General features: G+C 43.9%; 1 protein-coding gene across 1 annotated transcript in view; it reads left to right on the top strand.

Annotated features, from left to right (window-relative positions):
* The window catches only part of RAB20 (RAB20, member RAS oncogene family), a 30633-nt gene extending 7776 nt beyond the window's left edge, over positions 1–22857 (top strand). Inside the window, exon 2 of the mRNA XM_019644779.1 lies at positions 21790–22857. Within this exon, the coding sequence (XP_019500324.1) occupies positions 21790–22322 (533 nt within the window). The 3' untranslated portion in view covers positions 22323–22857. The remainder of the gene's footprint in view (positions 1–21789) is intronic.
* Positions 22858–23247: the final 390 nt, after the last annotated feature.

The raw sequence follows: 23247 nt of genomic DNA, 5'->3' as shown, positions 1-23247 counted from the left end.
TATATATATATATATATATATATATATATATATATATATATTCACCTATAGTTGACATACAATATTATACAACATCAGCTTCAGGTGTTAAAGTATTTTTTAATTGAGGTGTGTACGTTGTTTTTTTTAGGCATAATGCTATTGTACGCTGAATACACTACAGTACAGTATAAACATAACTTTATTCACTGGAGAACCAAAACATTAGTGACTTGCTTTATTGCGATATTTGCTTTATTGCAACTGAATTCTGGAACCAAACCTGCAGTATCTCTGAGGTATGCCTGTATTTGTATTTCATCACGTATGCCTATCTTCCCTCTGTTCTCACATTGGTGTATAGTCTCTTTCTCTGGGAATGACCCCTTGCCTGGAGATGCCCAACTTCAATTATATCCCATCTTCCAATGTCACTCATTTTGTGAAGCAGTCATTGGTCATTGTAGCAAAGAAAGAATTCCTCCTTCCTCTAGACTGTGCTACAAAGTGACCTTGTGTTCCTTATTGTTTTCTGACTTTTATCTATTTTTTGTTACCCGTTTGTCTTTCCTCTGATTTACAGACTCCTAGAGAGAAGATTGGGTTTCATTCATTTTTATGTTCTCCGTAGAATCTAGCATTTTACTCTATAATATTTTTTAAGCTAAGCTTTTGCTGAATGAAATTGTTGAAAGCAATGGGAAAAATTTGGAGAGGCTGAAATTAGTGGTTTTATTTTCTTAACAAGGTATTGACTCTGAATGATAAAATCAGTGTAAAATATTACTGTCATGAGTCCCATAATGCAGCTCAAATTAGGCCAGTGTATGCATGGTAAGGAAGTACTGGTCTGTGGCGTTAGGTATATGTGTCCTCAAAACACCTCTTTAGGAACTCATCTCTTTTGACTTTGATATCAATAAAAATCTACTTAGCGATGAAGAAGAACACACCAAGACTTCTGCTTCTGGGTAGACGGAGCAGATGTACTTTTCTCCAGTCTTCCCACTAATTACAGCTAAAAACTATGAATGTTATGTACAAAACAAACTTAAACTCTGAAAGGTGGAGAGAAGAAGGTAGACGGGCCAGAGACCTTGAGATCCAAAGAATGACCCAGTGGTGAGCTCCCTGGGTTTTCTTTTTGCCTCATGTATCCCAGACTTGGAGCTGAAGAAGGCAGACATTCAGGGTGGTGTCAGAGAAGAGTGAGGAGGGAGCCGCACTCTCCTCCCCGCCTGGTGATAACGAGCCCTCCCACTGCGTGGTGCTGGTGGACACTACATGGGGAACCTGGACTTCTGTCGCCACCTGTCAGGAAAGAGACAATCCTGCCCCCTCAGCCCCTCTGGGATGGTGTCAGAGGGAGCCAGCTAAAATGGAAGGTTTACGAAAAATCCAGAATCTCATAACACGGTATGAAAACGTCCAAGTTTCAATAAAAAAATTACTCATTATACAAGAACCATGAAGATCTCAAACTGAATCAAAAAAGACAATCAGTAGTTGCCAACACTGAGATGACAGAGAGGTTAGAGTTTCTGACAAAGATTTTAAAGCAGCCGTGATAAGAATGCTTCAACGAGCAATTATGAACACACTTAAACAAATGGAAAAGATAAGAATATATGCCAAAAATATATTTAAAGAAGAACCAAATGGAAAGTTCTGAACTTAAAAAAATCAGTTATCAAAATTACAGTCTCAGTGGACGGACTCAACAGGGGAATGGAAGGGAGAGGAGAAGAAGCCCATGAGTTGGGAGACAGAATAATAAATATTACCCAATCTGAAATACAGAGAGCAAATAGACTGAATGAAAATGAATTGAGTCTCAGAGTCCTGTGGGACAAAGGCTCTAACATTTGTCATTGGAGTCCTGGAAGAAGAGAAAGGGCAACGCTTACAAAACATGAGCGGAAATAATGGCTGACAACTCCCCCAAATTGGCAATAGATATACACCTGCGGATTCCAGAAGCTGAGGGAATAACAAACAGGATAAATCCAAAGAAACCCGTGCCAAGACACATCATAAATTCTGAAAATTAAGGGACAAGTTAAAAATAAGGGGGCAGAGGGGTGGTAGTAGAGGGTAAAGGGGATCAAATATATGGTGATGGAAGGAGAGCTGCCTCTGGGTGGTGAACACACAATATGATATAGAGATGACGTGTTATAGAACAGTACACTGTTCTACAACTATACACTGTGAAACCTATGTAATTTTACTAACCAATGTCACCCCAACAAATTTAATAAAAAATTTTTTTTAATCTTGAAAGCAACCAGAAAAAAATGTCAGAATGAAAACCCATGTCTCCTTAGAAACCATGGAGGCCAGAAGGACGTGGCACGATATTTTTCAAGTGCTGAAAGAAAAGATGAAAAATATTGATATGTAATTCTTATTCATCTTCAGTCCCCAAAAGTGACTCTGGAAAGACATGCCTCCATTATATATGCCACCACTTTGATTCAGAATTTGTTCTGTTCTGTTCTTTAAATTACAGGCAGTAGAATGCTATTTAATGTGCTATTTCGTATTTAATATGCTATTTTGGTAAACCTAGGAGGTTTTTTTTCCCCACATGAATTTTAAAAGCTTTTGGCTTTGTCGTCTAAAAATTGACAACAAGTTTTACATGGATAATAATTTTTGGTTTTTTTTTTGGTAAAATTGTCTTTGCTTTGTTTTATTTGTTTTTTAAATACATTTTTAAAAACAATTTTTATTGGGTAACAGTGTGTTTCCTCCAGGACCCATCAGCCCCAAGTCAAGTTGCTGTCCTTCAGTCTAGCTCAGCTGCAAGTCCAATCGTCGTTTTCAGTCTAGTTGCGGGGGGCACAGCCCACCATCTCATTCGGGAATCGAATCAGCAAACTTGTTGTTAAGAGCACATGCTCTAACCAATTTAGCCACCAGGCCGCCCGGTTTTGTTTTATTTTTAAGTGAGGTTTACTGAATGTTTGTTTATATGCAGCAAAATTTACCCTTTGTAGTATAAAGTTAGGAGTTTTGACAAACATACAGTTGTGTAACTACAACCACAAACCCTTTCCATCATTAAAAAAATTCCATGTCCCTCTGCATCACTGCCTCTACTCACCCCCAGTCCCTGGCAGCACTGATCTGTTTTATGTCGCTATAGTTTTGTCTTTTCTACATTCATTCAGTATGGAGCATTTTGAGTCTGGCTTCTTTTGCTTAGTGCGCTTGGGATGCATGTGTGTTGTTGCATGGGTTCCTTTCTGTTCATTGTTGAGCTATGTTCCACTGTGTGGATGTATTACCGTGTGGTTATCTACCCACCAGTTGAAGGATATTTGGGTTGCTTTCGGTTTTTGGTGATTATGAATAAAGCCACTATAAACATTCACATAGAGGTTTTTGTGTGAACATAAATTTTCATCTCTCAGGTAAATTACTGAGGAGCAGTATATTTGGGTTTAATGAAACGTGTATGTTTAACACTCAGTTGACTCAATGCCATTTGTTAAAAAGCCAATTTTAAGTTCTTATTGCATTTTGATATACTTATGTTTTCATGTACAGACTTGGATAAACTACATAAGTAGTTAACTTTCAGACACCTTCATGAGGAAAATAGTCTGTTTCGTATTTTTCTTGGCTGACTTTGTACAAGCACATGTGGATCATTCTGCAATGAAAATTTCCTTTATTTCTCTGCCTGTGTAATAGAAGTGCAGTTGGAAAGGCAGGGCACTTGGAGAGTGGCACTAGAAATAAGTGACCTAAGAATTGTAAAGTTTTAGTCCTGATTATTTTCTTGGCCATAAATCAGACGAATTTAATGGTTCATTGTGTCTCGGCGCAGAGTTCTTTAGAAAAGTTCACTTGTGGAGCTTGGCGACAGCCGCGTCAACCACTTATCCCCCATTTTCCACTGATAAATCATTTCCACCCAGCATTAAAAATCCAGTTCTCCTTTTCTCTGAGATCTCCTTCCTGCATAGCCCAAGCTAACCCAAATCCACACACTTACTCTAGGATTCATATTCCAATATAAGCCAAGCTGAGCTTGCGTCTCCTATAAAGCATTTCATAAGTATTTGTTGATTTCTTCTGTGGACCTAAAGGATGTTGATGTGAACTGATGGCTCTGGCCTGGTCTCTTTCTCTGTGTGCTGTCCTCAGGCCTCTGAAATTGCTCAGCTACCTATTGCTAAGTTTCCCATTTTTTTTTTGGGGGGGGGGATGTGGATCAAATGGCCTTGGACTATGGGCAAAGCAGAGCTTAGCTTTGACCTCTCTGGGTTTGCTTGCAGGAAAAATGAGACCAGTTTGTCCATTGTAGAAGCCATTATTCAGCTTTCGAGCTGTTGAAGATTCTTAAGTTCCTAACACAGCAGGCATCATTAAATTTGGCATATTCATTGCAGGTATCCATAGAATAGGGCACACATTGAAATCAGAATCTGGTATAAATCCTATAAAACTAGAACAGGATTTAAAGGCCAATTTTCTCAGACCCTTCCTCCTCTGGATGAAGAGACAGACTCAAGAAGTTATTTATCCAACATCTAATGGCTAGTTAGTGGCAGAACAGGGGCCAGAGTTGGGTTCTTGTGACTCTCTAACTACCGGTCTTTGCACTGTTTACACCTCGTTCCGTGATGCCTTTCCTGCTATTGCTATCATGTATACTTTATTTAATTTCAGGGGCATCTGTGCTTTAAAATCCCCACTACTAAAATCTACTGAGAAACAGGGCAGTGTTCTTATGGAAAACTGGCTTGGAAGTGTTTTCTTAGGGGCTTCCAGGTTGCTGATATACAGCCCCTACCTTCCTGGAGGCCCCTGCTTGTGCGAGTGGAAGGGCTTTCTCTTGGCTTCTTGGGTGCCTAATAGCATGCTTAGTGCCTTTTGGGCCTACTCTCTTATTTCTTACAACTACTGCTTTGTGTGGTTGGTATTTTTGTCATCTCCCTTTTACAGACCAGGAACCTAAGGCCCAGCCAGAGAGGCCTCAAAGCTTGCTCAGGCTGCGCTGGGTGCTGAAAAACCTGGACCTAAGGTCTGCTTTTTGTCATATTTCATGGTGTGCTTTCCACCCACCCTTCCTAACGCTAAGCATTCTCCTTTGGTGCCGTCCATGAGCAGAGCACGTTGTTGTACACTGTGCCCTTTGAACACCATCTACCAGGACGAGATTAAGATGGAGACAGGTTCCATCATGCTTGGGACCAAACAGAACAAATCCAACAGAACACCAGACAGCCAACAAAACGAGAGAGATCCAGCCATCGTGCACCCGCACGCCTTCATGAGAATGGACTGGGGCAGTGATTGAATGTCTGACATTTTTAGGATGACAGTTGACTGGCATTTCACATACAGCTTTCTATTTAAATGGTCAATGTTAGAAGAACTTCAGTTTATTAGTCTATGATTTCTAATCTCTGTGGAAGGGGTGAGATGTGGGGATCTCACTTTTCCCCTTCAGTGTTCCTGATATTTACTCAGCTCCCCATCACTGAATGCTCTCTTTTGTTTCCACAAATGCCAAAACCCAGGCACCCCAAAATTCCCTGTTTTGGAGCACAACCCTGACTAGATAAATAGCAACAAGCCTGGAGTACTCAAGCCTAAGTTGCAAGTTTGTAAAGTGTCACTGCATGTCTCTGAGAGTCCCCAGGGCCAGTCATGTGGGCTGAGTGAGCACCCATCAATTTGCTAGAAAATTGATTGTTGGAAGAAAAAGTGTTGTTGTTGTTGTTGTTATTATTATTATTATTGATAGAGTAGCAAAAGACCTTTTTCTTCTTAAACGATCCTGTGTTTATTTGTAAAACTACTGCTTCAGGTGCGAGTGACCCTCAAGAAGGGTGGGGTGAGAGGTATAGAGGCGGTTTGGCGCCATAGCAGGGAGAGGGTGGGAGAGCCTCCTTGTGGCGCAGACCTTGCCCGTCTACACAGACCTTTCCTCTCTGCCCGACTCCAGGAACAGTGTGTTTGGTCTTTGTTATTAAGGGGCTCTGGCATTCCTTCTTTGGAATGTAAGCCATAGTAGCTGCTTTTCATCAACATCGTATGAACTTGGAAGAGGTGTTGAACCTTTCTGCATGTTTCAAGGTTGCTTTGAAGAATGGTATAACTTCCTCAGTTGCCCTGGGCTCTTACTGTTTGTAAGGCCCATAGCAGCTGGCGGACAGGGGGTTTCTAGCTTACAGATTCTCAGAGAACTTCTTTCTTAGTCACTGTTATAGCCTTCCTCTTGCTCCTCAAACAAACAAGCAAAATATACTACTGGAAAACATGGCAAAGTGCTATCAGTTGGCTTTTTCCTTTATATCTGAAAATTAGGGATGTACTCATTACACATTTTAGCCAAATGCTCAATGGCTGAGGCTTAGTTTGTTACAATTATAGTAAAAACCCTGAGCCATGAAAAATTTCAAATAGGACATTTTCCTGAAAGACTTGTGGTCTAAGTGAAATTAAATAAGAAATGAAATATAGCTCTTAAAGGTTGTTCTATGTAATGCTAGTACATCAAATAATACTCAAAGGTTAGAATTACGGTATTACCTAATCTACTATTCTGCTTTGAATTATTTAAAAATATTTGTTGGATCAAAAGAAAGCAGGGCTGGCTGAGTGACGCTTTGGTTAAGAACTGGCTTGGGACGCCAGAGGGCCCCAGTTCGGATCCCACATGAGGGCCAGTGACACTGCCCTCCACAGCTAAGATGCTGAACAACAGCTCGACCTGGGGCTGGGCTGCCGTGAGTCGCCGGCGATGGCATAGGCTGCAGCCCCTGCTGCAGTGGGTTGCCATGGGCTACCGTGTGTAGGCAGCAGCCGCTGTGAGCGGCCGTCCAGAAGCCGGCGACTGATCTGCCTCACCCGGGAAGAGCGCAATGATGGTGCCAACTTGGGCCAGTGAAGCAACGTCCTCCACAACTAGACTGAAGAACAAAACGACAGCAACTTGTCTGTTCCCCTTTCCCCAATTCCCCTGCGCTGTTCCCATCCTCCAATTCCCCAATAAAAAATCTTAAAAAAAAAAAAGAAAGCAGTGTTGTAACTGAAGTTGCCTTGCTAATGCACTCATGTTTATTTTTGTACTCTGCTGACCATTTCCCTGTTTAGTTTTTGAAAATCCTTAATTTTATGAGTAACAGACTTCACAGGCATCAAGAGTTGATCTTGTGGTAGATAAACATTTACTCCTCATGTAAGAAGCTTTTTTATCCTGGGTTATACCTGAAATGCTTAACTGTACCTGAAAATAAATGTTCAGTTTTAAAGAATAAATCTACTGGCACGTTTGTAATGCTGATTGTGTAGGCTGATGAGCTATCATGAAGATGGTAACCTTACAAAGTATTTCAGGGACCCCCACCCCCCCAAAAAAAAACATCTGTCCAGCCCTCCAGGATGAGACTCTATCACAGATTCTGGCCAGTTAATAGCTTCTGCCTCCATAGTACATCCTGCGTACCAGGGCTGTGCATTGTAACTCCTGTGATCCTCTCTTGGACTCACGAAGGGAACAAGGTTAATCCTGTGTGAGTTAACACAAAGTCCAGAAGTGGCTGAGCTGGGATCTGAGCTGGGCAAACTAAGTGTTTATGCACTCAGTCACCAAACCATGTCCTGTCCTTCACAGAAGGGTCATCTCTAAAGTGAGAGTGAACCAGGACAGAACACTCAGTGTATGATATTTAATCTGCGTGTGCATGTACACATTGTGACAACTGTGTATCAATATACATTCTGTTTAGTGCATGGTGCACCTATGAACTGAAAAAACAAAAACACTGTTGTGCCCAAAAGTGACAAGTTAAAAATAGTTCCAACCTTGGGCTGTCTTACAGCTAACAAGATTAACGTATCAAAATGCCTGTTCAGTCAGCGCTTTATCTATGTAGAATTATGTGCACTTTATACACGTGTCTCCATGCCTGAGATGTGTGTTCTCATTTATACAGAGACAGCAAATTCAGGATGTTATGTGACTTGTCCTTGAGATAGAGGTCCTGAATCTGTCTGTTTCCCTAAGCTTGGCTGTGCTGTTTCTGGATAATCTCGGTAGAGAAGGTGCCTGTAGAGTGCTCTGACCAGCACAGTAAGTAAGCTCTTCAACCTTGTTGGATGGAGATCCAGGTTTCTAATGTATCTGAATCCTGGAGAAGGAAGAACACTTTTGTGATTTGTTGTGCAAAAGTTCAGCCTGTCCTGTAGCAAATGCTGCAGGTCCGTGAAAGCCTGTGTGCTGGGGAGCCGACTTGGTGTTTCCATGGAGTCAGATTATCAAATAGAAATATAGAACTCCAAAGTAAAATGGTAACATTTTTTCCAAAGTCAAGGTATTATAATCATTAATTGCTTAAAAACGAATGATAGATATGAAGAGGCCCTTTGCTCAGTATTAAAGGGCATAGTTTATAGTCTCTTATTGTGCCCTTTCTATCTATTGCTTTGTGTTAATTTTTTGAGAGGTGGGGATTTTATTATCTTCCCTACTTTGTGCTCACACTCATGTTTTTGTGCTTTTCCAAGCTCTGAGGAGTCTTGTGTGGCCACTTCAGTTACCACCTCAGCAAAATGACCTCCAGGGTTCCTTCTAGTTTTAGCATTCTAATGTGGACAGAGTGAGCATCTGTAAGTGTGAGTCCATTTGTTCATTCATTCTGTCAGCACTGGCTTTGAGCACTTTTCATGAACCAGACACTGTGCTGAGCTCAGGGAATAGCAGTAACAAAGTGGACCACCTTTCATCCTGGGATTTAAGTCAGGTGGAGAGATTGGCATCAGACAAAGAACATGCAATAATAGCATCTCTAATAAGTGCCATGAAGAAAAGGTGATAGGACAGGCATTAATTGGAGACCTAATTTTTAAAAAACTTTTTTGGGGAACAGTGTGTTTTTCCAGGACCCATGAACTTCAAGTCAAGTAGTTGTTTCAATCTAGTTGTGGAGGGCATGGGCATCGAACCTGCCACCTTGGTGTTATGAACACTGCACTCTAATCAACAGCTAACTGGCCACCCCGGGACCTAATTTTTTGAAAAAATAGTTTCAGGTGTACAAAACACTACTTTGTGGAAAAAACAGTTTTGCCTCCATTTGCATATCACTTCATCATTCCTTTGTGAATTTCTACATGTGTTTCTCTGTTATCCTCCATACTCCAGTATTGCTATGTGTATACCCCATATACATCTGTGCCTCCTTCATGTCTTAGAGCCAGTATGACATATCTAGCTCCCTCACTAAATGAGTTAAATAACATCTTTAACATACATTTATTTTTCATATCCATTTGAGCGTCACGATTTTGCCCTTTCTCGAAGATTGTCTTTTAACACGTGTCAGGGTGGAATTGCTCAAAAAAGTGCTTGACCAAATCTCATCCTTGTCCTCATAGAATTTAGAGGTCCTTCACTGCCATTAAAACCCTTCTTGTTTGGCAGCTCCTTACTTAAGCTATTCATACCACTGCGGATGTCATGAGCTTCTTAATCTCTTGGGGATCCTTGAGCAGCCGCCTGAGCTCGCTGGGCCTGTGTTTAAAGATCTGTAGTGTGTACCCTGACAGCGGCGAGGGTGAAATGAAGTGCGTGTGTGTGTGTGTGTGTGTGTGTGTGTGTGTGTGTGTGTGTGCACGCACGTGTAGCTTGCCACTTTACCCGGCACTTGGAAGTGAAATCTCAGTCAGCATTAGCTCTGATGGCAGCTCCTACAGCGAGCTGTAGCGGTCGTGGTTAGAGGAGCCAGATTCAGTTGACCAAGGAAACTAACCTGGTGAAGACATCGAGGCTCAGGGAGGCTCTGGCTCAGGGATATCCACATCAATAACGAAGAACAGAGGAAGCGGTTCTTCCTTTCTCACTGGCAGTTTGTCCTAAAACATGGCAAGTCAGAGCGAATGCAGGATGTTTAAAATACTTTCTAAGTTTGTGTCATAACAGCAACTCTCCCGTTGAGGACCTTGCAGGATGAGAAGATAAGGAATGGTGTGTGCTGATTCGTATTTCACAGCACTAGGACGAGTTGTGAGTTGCGGTGCTGCGTTTGGGTTGTGTCTTGTTATAAACAATGTCTGGGATGTCTGAAGGACACTTTGTTCCCACTATTCAAAGCTGGTTGACTTATTGTTTCTTTAGCTGCACATCTTTTCTCCAGCAGTTGCAAAAGCACATTCCAAACCTAATTAATTTCCAATCTGATTAACTAGTAGGTTACTGTGTAGCCATTGGTCCCAGCAGCTGCTGTGTCCAGTCGTTATGCCTCTGTCTGGAAAAGAAAATTACTCTGACTTCCAAAGGTGTATTATCCTAGATGCATAAGAACAATGGACAGGGCTTGCTTAAGGTAAATAATGAATTTTGCTATGGAAGATATAGGCCTGGGATGTGACTACCCACCATGACCTGCCCAGTTAGAGATCAGACCATCCTATATGGTTACTTTTGGTCACTGAGCTTGTCAGGTCTGCTATGTAGCTCCTTTTATGTCCATACCAGATTGCCTCTGTCATCCCCAGAGGGCATTTTACAATGTCTATTAATGGGTAATGTACTTTTCAGGGAATTTTGTTAGAACACACCCAATCTGTTAAGCAAGAAGTAATTAGACATGGTAAACATCTGCAAAATCCATTGTTTCCTTTGGATTGTTCAGAAAGGGTTTAATATGCTTCTTTTGGGATAGAATTAACAGGAAAACATTTATTCTCTGTGTATTTCTCAGAAGACTTTATATTATGAAGAAGAAAGAACTATTCTGTATAGCAAAACTGCTAGAAATAACTGGGATATTTACTGAATGGAGTACTCCAGATAAGAGGCTATTCTAGATAACTCAATATTTAGAGAAAACTCTTTATAGAGTTAAAGAGTTTTCTTAATATGGTATTTGCAGTTCAACTTTGACTTTGAAACAAGTTCAAACTTGCTTTAAAAAATCTGAAGTGATTTTAGTTTCCTGCTTTAATAAGTAGAGAATTTAGCAAATAATTGAAATTTTCTTTGATAATCTCATTCTAAAAATTAATTATCACAGGACAACAGAGTATCTGTTGAAGGTAAAAATGATTGGATTAAATATCCTGGTATGTGAGAGTTTTTGTTTTTTAAAGCTAAATCTGTTACATAAGTGTATTTTCTTTGGATTTGCATCTCTTTCTTAATAATAGAGTATTAAAAACATCTCTTTATTTGAGCTATTTGGCTTTGTTATTAAATTATTTTTAGTAAATTCATGTCTAAAAAGTAAAGCAATTGAGAATTAAATTCCAGTTATTATTATATAACCTTAGTAATTATTTCAGAAAGCCACATCAGTGAGTCACAGGTAAGGGATTAATTTATGTTCAGTTAATTATTTGAGTGGTTCATATAGCATATGTCACATTCTTTGTTTTTAGTTTAATCTTCAAATTATCAAACAAACAACAGAAATAACACATATGCTGAATTGAGTAAAATACATTGTATACATATTTAAATGGGAAAATAAATCCATTTTTCTGAAACACTGTTCTCTCCCTTACATGTTGCTATTCTGTTAGTTGGAAACATTTTGGGTTTGGGTTCCTTTATTTATAAAAGGAAAAAAGTTTCATTTTACAAGTTTGGGTTTGGATGACTGTAGTTAAATAGTTGCCTGTAGCAGATCTCATACTTAAGCCCTGCAGTGCTGTTTTTCATTTTATTACTAATGTGAGCCCGGGCTTCCTAGGCTGAAAGAGTAATCATCGTCCTTTATGTCACGAAGCACAGCTATGTTTTTGAATGCCTTTTTGTGGTCACAGACTATTAAGAACAAAATGAAAGGAACTATACATGTAAGCAACTAAGTTATTAATTGGATTTTAATTATTAGCCTTTCTTTAAAACGTTATTTAATCACATCTTTCATGGCTGTAATTCATTAATTTGTGTTAAGGTTTTAGTTTCTTTGTCTGGCACAATAAAAAAACCCATTTATCTTGGGCGGTAGGATTTTTTTTTTCCCTTTTAAACTACTTTTTCATATCCAGCTGATGGCTGTTTGCTCAGCCTTTCCTTGCACAGAGTTTTCATGAAGATTTTCCTGTGCGGTGGTGATGTGTAACCAGCGTGGGGCTCTTACCTAGCCAGTGCAGTGGGAAGGGCCTGGTCTCAGGGTCTTTACCCAGGAGATGAGTGATTCCCGTTCCGGGTTGGTGAGGCCAAGATAAGACTTTGCAGGCAAAAAGTGCACAGTAGACTCCAGACGTGTGTCTGCATACATGGCGCTACCACCATGAGAGAATAATGAACTGTTCATTCGGGCCCGTCCACACTGCCGCCTTGCTGGAGGAGACCGCTGTCCCTGTGGGAGCTGGTTCTCCCAGGACTCATACTTACCGCCTTTTGTGCTTACCGTGCCTTTGTGGGCTTGCTCAGTTTCTGATAACGGAGGTATAGCAGAAATCATCCCATTGCTTTTTCTTCAAGATTTTGAAATGCTGGCCTTCTTTTTTGGAACCCAGTGCCCACCTCCCCAACCTGTCTTAGGGTAAGACTAGAAGTTGACAGTGTAGCATTGCGCTTAGGAGTGGGGACTCTGGACTCTGATCGCTGGGGTTCAGGTGCTGCCTCTGCCGCTCGATGTCCGTGTGTCTGTGGCCAGCCAGCGTTTCTCTGTCAGTACTTTCATCAGGCCTGGGGATGAAAATGCCATGGCAGTCCCCCCAGGGTGGGTGGGAATTAAATGACTGACCGTGTGAAGGGCTTGGTGCAGTGCCTGGAAGTAGTGAGTGCAAAGGCTATTAGCTATTGGGAAAATTATTAATAGTCAGTGTACTCACTTTAAAAACTAGAATAGCATGCATCCCAAATAAGCACCTGGTACAGTTCTGTCTGCTTGATGAGGATCCCTTACATGGAGGGATCTCTATTGGTCATCTGAAGTTTACCTGTCCATTATGGGGCACCTGTACTTTTCACAACAGCTCTGGTGACAGCTTCCCTTCTCAAGAAGATGCAGCCAATCTACTGCTTTGGCTGGATAATTCGTTAGTTTTCCTTTTTCAGTGGTTCCTACCTTTTCTGGTATTTCTCAAGAAAGACAATGAACTAGACTTCGGTGATTCATTTTTTCTTGTGTAAATCAGATGAGAGGGTGAAAGTCATTCCTTGCAGGCACCAAGTTGAACTAGAACCAAGGAAGAAAGTTTAGACATTTATGTCCATGTGAACTTAGCTTTGTAATTTATGACTTGTTTTCAGGAAGTAAGCAGATTTGCTGACTTTGGCTCAAGAGATGGCACGTGACTCTGCATTGAGACTGGGTATTTGAGTTCACTGCTATCTGAACCACAGTTACTCTCCTCCAGTGCAGTTCATTGAAGTTCATAAGTATCTAGCTTTTTCTTCTGCTGGTAGAGGGGAGAGAAAGTGGTGAGAAGAAGGGAGCAAAAGTTTCTCTTGGCAGCCTGACCCCTTCACATGGACACGGCTCTTGTTTAATTCATGGCTTTTGGTATCTGTGAATGAGGAGGCCATTGGTTTGTAGCCTGATTCATACCTTAGTGGAGTATGAGTTTCCTGGGGCAGTTGTAACAAAGTTCCACACCCTGGGAGGCTGAAACAACAGAAATTTATTCTCTCACAATTCTGGAGGCAGAAGCCTGAAATCAGGGCCAGGTTCTCTCTGAAGACTCTTGGGGGAAATCTGTTCCATGCCTTTCCCCAGCTTCTGGTGGTTTCCTGGCTTGTAGATGTATCACTCCAGTCTCTGCCTCTGTCTTCACAGGGTCATCCCCTGTGTGTCTGCCTCTGTGTCTCTCCTCTTCTTATAAGGACATCAATTATATTGGAGTAGGTTGCACTGTAACGACCTCATTTTAACCTGATTACCCCGGCAACAGCCTATTTCCAAATAAGGTCCCATTCACAGGTTCGAGAAACGAGAGCCTAGATGTATCTTTTGGGGCCACCACTCAGCCGACTACAGGTGGTAGGAGGATTTAGAGATCCCCCTTTTTTTATTTTTATTTATTTATTTATTTTTTTTTTAGCTGAGCCATCCCGCCACCTGTTGGCAGCTCACGGCTGCTCAGCTCGGGCTGACTCGAACCGCTGTTGCTCAGAGCTCAAACTCTTGAGCGAGCTCTTAACCAACTGAGCCACTCAGCCGGCCCTATGAGATCCCCCTTTTTTTAAAAGATTTTATTGGGGAATTGGGGGAGAGGAACAGTGCTGGGGACTCGGAGGAAGGGGAACAGACAAGTTGCTGTCGTTTTGCTCTTCAGTCTAGTTGTGGAAGATGTGGCTTCACTGGCCCAAGTTGGCACCATCATTGCACTCTTCCCGGGCGAGGCAGATCAATCGCCGGCCTTTGAATGGCCACTCACTGCGGCTGCTGGCCGCTCACGCTGGCTGCCGGCTACACACGATAGTTTATGGCAACCCAGTGCCACAGGGGCTGCAGCCTATGCCGTCGCCAGCGACTCACAGCAGCCCAGCTCCAGGTTGAGCTGTTGTTCAGCATCTTAGCTGTGGAGGGCAGTGTCACTGGCCCTCATATGTGGGATCCGAACCGGGGCCCTCTGGCGTCCCAAGCCAATTCTTAACCAATGTGCCACTCGGCCGGCCCTAGAGATCCCCTTTTTATAGGACAAAAACAAGAATAAAAGATAGAAAAAGGAGAAGATAACTTCAAACCCAAGAAAAAAATCTAAATAACCCTCATCTCATTTTCCCTGTCCCTGTGCTGTGTCCACTTCACCTCAATAGAAGATGTTCCTAGATACCCATTTTGGAAATTGTATCTTTCCTATGGTTGTTGTTTAGCTGTTGAAAACCCGACAGGACAGGAAGTGTTGTGGAGTCCACGCTTTATTTTGAAACCAGCTAGGAAGTCCAGGAAGTATGTGGGAGGAGATTTTCACTTAGGAAGAGAACTAGTCAGGCTAATGAAGAGGTCAGACAAGAAATCCTTAATGAAGAAGTAGCCAGTTTGGGTCAAAATAATACTTGTGGTTGCTGAAAGCCCCTTTCAGGCCACTTGCCCTCTTTCCCATGGAGCTAGTGGCCAGTTTGGCTGAGCAGCACAGCTTCCCACAGACTATGGTGCAGATTGCTAGAGACGGGGTCTAGGAGTGTGACCCAGCTGTGAGGTATCAAGAAATGCCCGAAGGATGTATAGTGGGCTATGGTGTCCCATGTCACTTAGGAAGGGGCTAGCGGGGCCCTCTCTGTCTATGGAGGGAATCAGGGCCTCTGTGGAGATGTGTGGAGATGGGGGAGCAGGAGAGGAGACAGGCTGCTGAAATAGTCCCACCCTCAGGAGAGTGGCTTTCACAGCAGCCACTTTCCCGAGGGGACGTATCCCAGGGAAATAAGCGAGTAGCTCTAAGTGTTAGTCCGGCTTCTCCAGAGGCACAGAACCTGTCGGATGTGTGTGTATATATATGGGGAGGGAGAGAGAGAGAGAGGCAAGAATTGCACGTGATTGTGGGGGCTGGCAAATCTGAAATCTGTAGGGCAGGCTGGCAAGCTGGAGGCCCAGGGAAGAGCTGATATTGTAGACTTGAGTCCCAAATCTGTAAAACAGCAAGCTGGCAAGTCAGGCATGAGTTTTTATTTACTTATTTATATTTTAAAGTTGCAGAAAAGGAATTTATTAGAAATAAAAATACATTTCAAAGAAATAGAAGCAGGCCCGAGCAGTAGAGAATGGCTCAAAGGCCATTATTGGAAAAGCAAGTACACTCCAAAGAGTTTGGAGCGGGCCGAGCAAAGGAAGCTCAAAAGGCCCAGGCATGAGTTTTTATAACTCGAGTTGTAGTCTGGGGGCAGAATTCCTTTTTCTCCAGATTTGTCTTTACTGTTAAGGCCTTCAGCTGATTGGAGGAGACCCACCCACATTATGAAGGGTAAATTGTTTTACTTAAAGCCAATTGATTGCAGATATTAATCACATCTGAAAAGTACCTTCATGGCAACGTCTCTACTAGTCGGACCACATGGCTAGGCACCATGGCCTGGCCACGTTGACACATGAAAGGAACCATCGCACACAGGTGTCGTGGTGTGGCCGACTCGCCCACTCATTTACGGGAACCTCTGCCTGAAAAGTAGATTCTGAACATCCCCTTGCCCTGTTGCCTCTTCCGTTTGCACATACCAGTGAGGAAGCTGTGCCCAGCAGTGGCCGTAGACAGCCAACTCCTTTAATCACCCTGGAAAGGCTTGTGGTTCCTTTTTTTTTTTTTTTTTAAAGATTTTTATTGGGGAATTGGGGGGAAGGGAACAGTGCTGGGGAATTGGGGAAGGGGAATAGACAAGTTGCTGTCCTTTTGTTCTTCAGTCTAGTTGTGGAGGACGCTGCTTCACTGGCCCAAGTTGGCACCATCATCGCGCTCTTCCCAGGTGAGGCAGATCAGTCGCCGGCTTCTGGATGGCCGCTCCCCGCCGCTGCTGGCCGCTCACGCTGGCTGCTGGCTACACACGGTAGCCCATGGCAACCCACTGCCACAGGGGCTGCAGCCTACGCCGTCACCAGCGACTCACGGCAGCCCAGCTCCAGGTTGAGCTGTTGTTCAGCATCTTAGCTGTAGAGGGCAGTGTCACTGGCCCTCATATGTGGGATCCGAACCGGGGCCCTCTGGCATCCCAAGCCAGTTCTTAATCATCGCGCCACTCGGCCGGCCCATGTGGTTCCTTTTTTCTTATTGCACTAAAAGAGCTTTAAACACCTCTTCTTTGTGAACATTCCTGGAGGGTAATTGTTTCCATGGGGCCATTCTCTTACCAGGTTCGCGATCAGTGTAGAAACACATACATGCAGATGGAATGTTATAGACCTTGCCCGTGACTGTGACCTTTAGTCAAAACTCATTAAACTGTGCAAAATAGAACTGAAGTAATTTTCAGGTAGTATTTATAATGCTGTGGTTGGAATTGAAAGCATTGGGAATAGGACTTTATTTTTTAAAAGCTCTCTCTGAAAGGAGGTATGTCACAGCTCACTGTCGACTAAGCTTCTCCAGGCTGTGTGCTGGTGGTCCTATTTCTGGGTGTGCCCTGAAGTTTCTGTTTGTTCTCATCTCTGGTTGTGTGAATCTTTTTTTGGCGTCGTCACATGGATACTTTGTGAGCTCCCGTTTTGGGGGGCGTTCTGGATCTTGCAGGCCATTTGAAAAGTTCCTCTTTCTTTCAGCATCTGCAGTTACGGTACATTTCCTGGCAGACCTTACTTTTCAACTGCATTGAAATAAGAAGCATTCTGATTCTCACATTGTAATAACTGCCTTTTTATCTCCTACTCTTACTTAACACATTGGTGGTCTTCACCTCTGGCTGCGCATTATATTGGGTTGTCGGAAAAGTCATGACGCATTTTTGCAATGAAAAACATTGAAAAAATACGTCATGACTTTTCCGACAACCCAATATTTACCAGGGGAGTTTTACAATGACACCGGTACCCTTGCCCCATCAAATCCTGACTTACGTGCTCTGGGGTGGGGGGTCTGAGCACATAAGTATTTTTAAAAAGCGTCCCCCCCATGTTAAAAATGTGCAGCCAGTGTTATAACGTGATTTCTGATGGCTATATCATCCATTCAGTTAGTTTAGATCGTTTAAATAGAAAATGATATGTAGCTTGGGATAAAACGCTGGTTGTCATTTGGCTTGAGGACGACTAGAGAATAAAAGAGAAGACAGCTGGGCACTTTGTCTTCGCTCGTCCAGCAGCTGATTGGGATCATTGTGGGCTGTGGACTTCTGTTTCCCCGTGCCTGCCGCTGGGCGGTTTTTCAGTTCTCCTGGCACAGTGTGTGGCAGCTACATGATTAAAGAGCCCCCAGAATTGGGGAGGTCATCCTCTAAAGAACGCCTTGTAAAGATAAGAAAGATGTAGGAGATACGTCAACTGTAAAAGTGACCAGCAAGCCTGAGGAGGCAGTTTGTAAATGTGCTGATGAAGAGATCCAGGACATGGGGGTCCTGAGATGATGGAGTTTATCCATAGGCTTGGGTAGAATCCAATTCGCGATTTATTTAACAAGCACTTACCTAGGGTGTAACACCTGCCAGGCACGGTTCTCAGCAGTTTACCTGTAAAATTAATTCTGGTTTCACAACCATCCTTTGGTGGGCACTATCCACATTTTGGCGATGGGAAACTGAGGCCCAGAGAGTTCAGTGACTTGCCCAAGGTCACGCTGTGGGATGTGAATGCAGGCAGTCTGTCTCTAGAGTCAGGCTCTTTATGGGTGACCTGGGGACAGTGTTCTCGCTCTGGGCTCCAGCATTCCTGCTTCCGTGGGCCACTTCCTGTGCATCGGTTTCTCCTGTATTGGTTAATGGGTAGATAACATTATGTGATTTGAACAGCAACTTTTATTTACTCTCTTTTCAAGCTAGCCTTTGGGAATTCTTCAGTTTCTACTTCCTTTAGTTATTAAGATTTCTCTTTGGGTTTTATGATTTATGTATCTTGTTTAGTTTTTAAAGGCAAATCAGACATTTTTATCTGGAAAGGACAACTATTTCAGGCCTAGGCATGAGCACAGTTGCCTTTTTGTCCTCAGTGAGCTATAGAACAGACTTGGAAAAAATTCTCCCAGGATAACTGGCATGCCGCCTTATTTCCCCTTGGTCACTCTTGTGTGAAATCCAGTGGGTGGGAGCTGATAACATTTTTAGCTGTTGGAAAACCTCAAGGTGCCTGGATTGCTACACATGCGATTAGTGTCTGAAAGAAAAGTCCCAGCTCAGTGGAAATGACAGGGAAGCATTTCTCTCTTTTCTTTTTAACTAACCCTGGTTGTTGCCAGTTTTTAAAGATGTCTTCATCATCTTCTCCCATGGGTATCCACAAAGAGTCTGGAGAAGGCTGCTTATTTTCTGCATGTTGGTGTGCAGTGCAATTTGACATGCAACTTATAATTAAATGATCAGGCTTAAGACTGACCTGCTATCAGTGTGCTAAAGGAGAGGAATTTCATTCGGCGGGTGATGAATTCCAGAGTACATGCCACTTGTCAGTGGGCTGGCCCTTCCTAGCAGAGGGCAGTGGGCCTGGTGATTGGAAACTGGCACTTCATTTTGACCTTTAGAATCGCTGCAGGGCAGGCTGCATACCTCCCACTCCTGCTAAGCCTTTTCCAGGCTGGCAACAGGTCGCTTTCTCCATCTCGCCTACCCCATCAGATGCTTTGAGGAAGCCCGTGGGGCTTTGTGGGAGAAGCGGGGGGCCCTGGCTTTGGGTCTGGCTCTGGGTAAGGGAGAAGACACAAGTGTCAGCATGTGGGTGTCTTTCTCAGCAGGATGCTCTCCCCAGGGCTGGCTCCATGGGGGGCGGCTGCCTGCCCCCTAATGAGGCACTGCCACCTGGCCTGTCTGAGAACGTGGCTTGTTCACAGTGATTGAGGTGAAACTTTTTTGTGTTTCTCGGCCATTTGACTGAAAACAGTGGTTTATTGGCAAAGGACACTACATTTTATATAAATATATATGTGTAAGTGTCATGCCTTCAATCCATGCTCCAAAGGCCCATAGACCAATGGGTCTTCATTTCTTTTGTGGCAAGGACCCCTTTGTACCTGAGTGGTAAGAGCCCGTGACCCTTTCTCTGAATACTGTATTTCAATGCAGGCAATAAAATACAGAGTTTTATCAGGAAACTGGGCTTCCTTTTTTTTTTTTTTTTAAGCTGAGCCATCTTGCCACCTGTTGGCAGCTCAGCTTGGGCCAGGACTCGAACTGCTGTTGCTCAGAGCTCAAACTCTTGAGCAAGCTCTTAACCAACTGAGCCACTCAGCCGGCCCTCAGAGCTCAAACTCTTGAGCGAGCTCTTAACCAACTGAGCCACTCAGCCGGCCCTGGGCTTCCTTTATAAAGGGCAGGGAAAATAGCTGTTGTGATTTTGAAATGGTGATGTGCATAAACACTTGAAGATATGGTGACAATTGTAATGTGAACTTGAAAGTCCCTGTTATTGCTATCCATGACAAAGCCACAGGTATTGCTCCTTAATATCATTTCTGGTTTGTTGCCAATATGTATAATTGAAGGAAATGCTAAATTTCAGTTAGAAGATGGTGAGAATAAGCATTCTTTCCCCTTTCAAGGTCATGGACCTCTTGGGTTCTGTTCCCACTGTAGTCAACGACAGGGCTCTGTAACCCAAACTGAAAAGCTGCAGGCAGAGTCACAGAATTTCATCAGAAACAGATTCAGAATCCAGAGAGAAGCTGTCAATGATGTTCTAGAAATATAGTTACCGCTGCAAGGGGCCATGTGAGTGTAAGCAAGCAAGCCCAGGAGAACTGTGACTTACTGTGACTTCAGAAAGCCTTTCCTGAGCTCCCCCTGGGAGCGCAGATGTGCCCAGAGGGCTTGGGTCCAGGGTGGTTTATCCTCCCACCATCAAGGGGTATGGAATTGGGGGGCAGCAGGAAGAGGGCTGATTAGTCCTGGGGCCTGAGACGGCTTTGGGAGGAGGCTCCATTTTGAATTTATCAATCGCCCTTCCTGGAGTCGGTGAACTGTCTTCCCACACAATGAAGAGATGAAGGAAAACTGAAGGGACTGTGTGAAAACCTAGCGACACAAACGCTGATCAAATTTGGCCTCTGCAGACCAGCCCCAATGCAGGGGGACCCACTGGGCTTGCCACGTATCTGGGATCTGCACCTTTTCGCAGGTTTTCTAATGATTTAATACGAGGGAATAAAAGTGTTCGAGCGTGATGAAAAATGTGAGTTCTTTGTGGGTTTCACATGTCAAGGTCATCCCTCCCTCCCTTTTTCCCTCCCTTTGTCCTTCCCTTCTTCCCTTCCTCCTCTCTCTTCCCCTCATTAGAGCAAAGGTGGGAGTCGAGATGCCTAATGCCCGGTGCAGGGTGTAAATGAAGCCTCTGACATGAATGAGACTCCTAACCATCTTGCAAATCAGACCAAATTGTTACAAAACAAACCAAGAAATCTTACGTAAGAGAAAAACTGTGTATATATATATTTTTTTAATAAATGGAGGAGGTAATTTATGGCTTCACTTACTCAACACATTTATAGGCACTGAATACGTAGGGGCAAGTAAAACCATGTGGTCCAACCCTCCCTGCTGATAGAGAGACATATTAACTGCATAACCAAGATGTCGATTTGCTCTTGTACTATGTGTGAGCCGGTGCTCAGAGGGAGTGTGAGGGGCAGGACGTAGGGCGGGGATGGGACTGACAGAGACTTTAAAGTAGTCTGGAAAACAGCCAAGGACCCTCTGGAAAGTAACAAGTGGTCAGGTGGGTTGACCAGTGGGCCTACATCCCAGGCAGGTGGATAGGAACCCGGGCCGTGGAGCAGGACCTGGGGCACTGGGCAGCTGTGTGTGCCCATGTGGAGGTAGACTTGCTTGGTGCCTGTCAGAATGACTGCAGTGCTGAGATGTGGCACGGACTGTGTCATAAAAAATCAAGACCCATAGTAGGAGCATTTTATTTGAACACCTTTTAAAACGCAAAAAAATAGGAACAAGCCATACAATCTTTAATTAGAAGGAAAGTAGGGCATGGGGTATCTTCTTAGTCTTGTAGGTTGACTACTGTACATGGATAGGTTGGGTAGAAACTGCTTGCTGTGGGGTGGGCCTGCAGTCACCCAGAGGAGCAGGGGACTGCCTGGGCCAATCACGTCGTCTTTCTGCACCTCAGTGTCTCCATCCAGTCCAGCTCCAGCCACACCTACATTTGGAGTCCCAATTCCATGGTCCCTCCTGGGGGTTCCCATGTGGCGTGGTCGGTGGGTGCAAACGAGAGGAGAAATAACTCATGTCTTTCTTTCCCTGTCCCCCACCAGGGCGGGAGCAGTTCCACGGCCTGGGCTCCATGTACTGCCGGGGGGCGACCGCCATCATCCTCACCTACGACGTGAACTACCCGCAGAGCCTTGTGGAGCTGGAGGACAGGTTCCTGAGCCTGACGGACACGGCCAGCACCGACTGTCTCTTCGCCATCGTGGGGAACAAGGTGGACCTCAGTGAGGAGGGGACCGTGGAGAGCCTGGAGAAGGAAGAGTGCGGCCCCAGGCTGGCGGGTGGCAACTGTGAGTCACCCAAGGTGCCCAAGCAGGTGCAGCTGGAAGACGCGGTGGCACTTTATAAAAAGATCCTGAAGTACAAGATGCTGGACGAGAAGGACGTGCCGGCCGCTGAGCAGATGTGCTTCGAGACCAGCGCCAAGACCGGGCACAACGTGGACCTGCTGTTTGAGACCTTGTTCGACATGGTGGTGCCCATGATCTTGCGGCAGAGAGCCCAGGGGCCACCGCAGACTGTGGATATCTCCAGTTACAAGCCGCCCACACGGACCAAATCTGGGTGCTGTGCTTGACACTCAGAGGCCCCCGACGGCCCAATTTACAAGATTGGCAGTGGGTGTGACCAAACGAGCTGTGGTCAGAGGAAGTGTAGAAAGCCAAGGAGCTCCTCTGTAGAACTGCACGCACAGGAGATCTGAGTGGAAACGACAGCTGGTTATTAAGAGAAGGTCAATGTGAATCGTCTACATTGCTGTGCTGTGAGGCAGGGAACAAACGAATTCTATATAGAAACCGTTCTGCAGAGCCAGGGTCCCCAGAGACCGTTGTCCCCGTGCTGCTCCTTGCCTGACAGCCTGGCCTCTGACGGAAGGTTGCCTGGGTGTGTGTGTGCACACCTATTTCAGTACCTATATGACTTTCATGTTTGCTGTTCGCAGATGTTTCTCTTCACTGTGATTTATCTTTGGTCCAACCATTTGGTACTTGCATACTGATGCATTATAATGATTCTCAACTTGTTAATTTATACAAAATCAGGAATCAGTTTTTATATTGGTTGTAGCGGTGTGAACTACACATATTATTAAAAAGAATTTTGAGAACTTAGCTGTGGAGACTGCGTTGATTTAGGCATTGTTTGTGTCCCCGGTGGACTCCTTGCTAGGTGCTCTTGGGAGATAGCTGTGAGCTTAAGGTACTTCTCTCTGTCTTTTAAAACTGCATTGAATCACTACAAATTCTAGAATATTTAGATTGGCCCTCTGCCTAGTTGTCTTGATGACATGAATTCCAATAATAGAAACAAAACTAAAAGCTCTCTTTCTGCTAAGGTCTGCTCGGGTCACCCGGGCAGTTACTGAATCAGAAACCCCCTTTCTGCTGGCTGGTGGGTGCACTCTTTGTTATTAGAGGATGCTGACAGGGAAGCTGTGAGACAATAGTTTTTGTTTTCTTAGAAATTTAATTGAGAGCACGTAGGCCAGATGTGGGGCTCTC

This window comes from Hipposideros armiger, unplaced genomic scaffold (genome assembly GCF_001890085.2).
Source record: "Hipposideros armiger isolate ML-2016 unplaced genomic scaffold, ASM189008v1 scaffold_91, whole genome shotgun sequence".
Classification (NCBI taxonomy): domain Eukaryota; kingdom Metazoa; phylum Chordata; class Mammalia; order Chiroptera; family Hipposideridae; genus Hipposideros; species Hipposideros armiger.
This window is presented reverse-complemented; position numbering and strand designations above follow the sequence as displayed.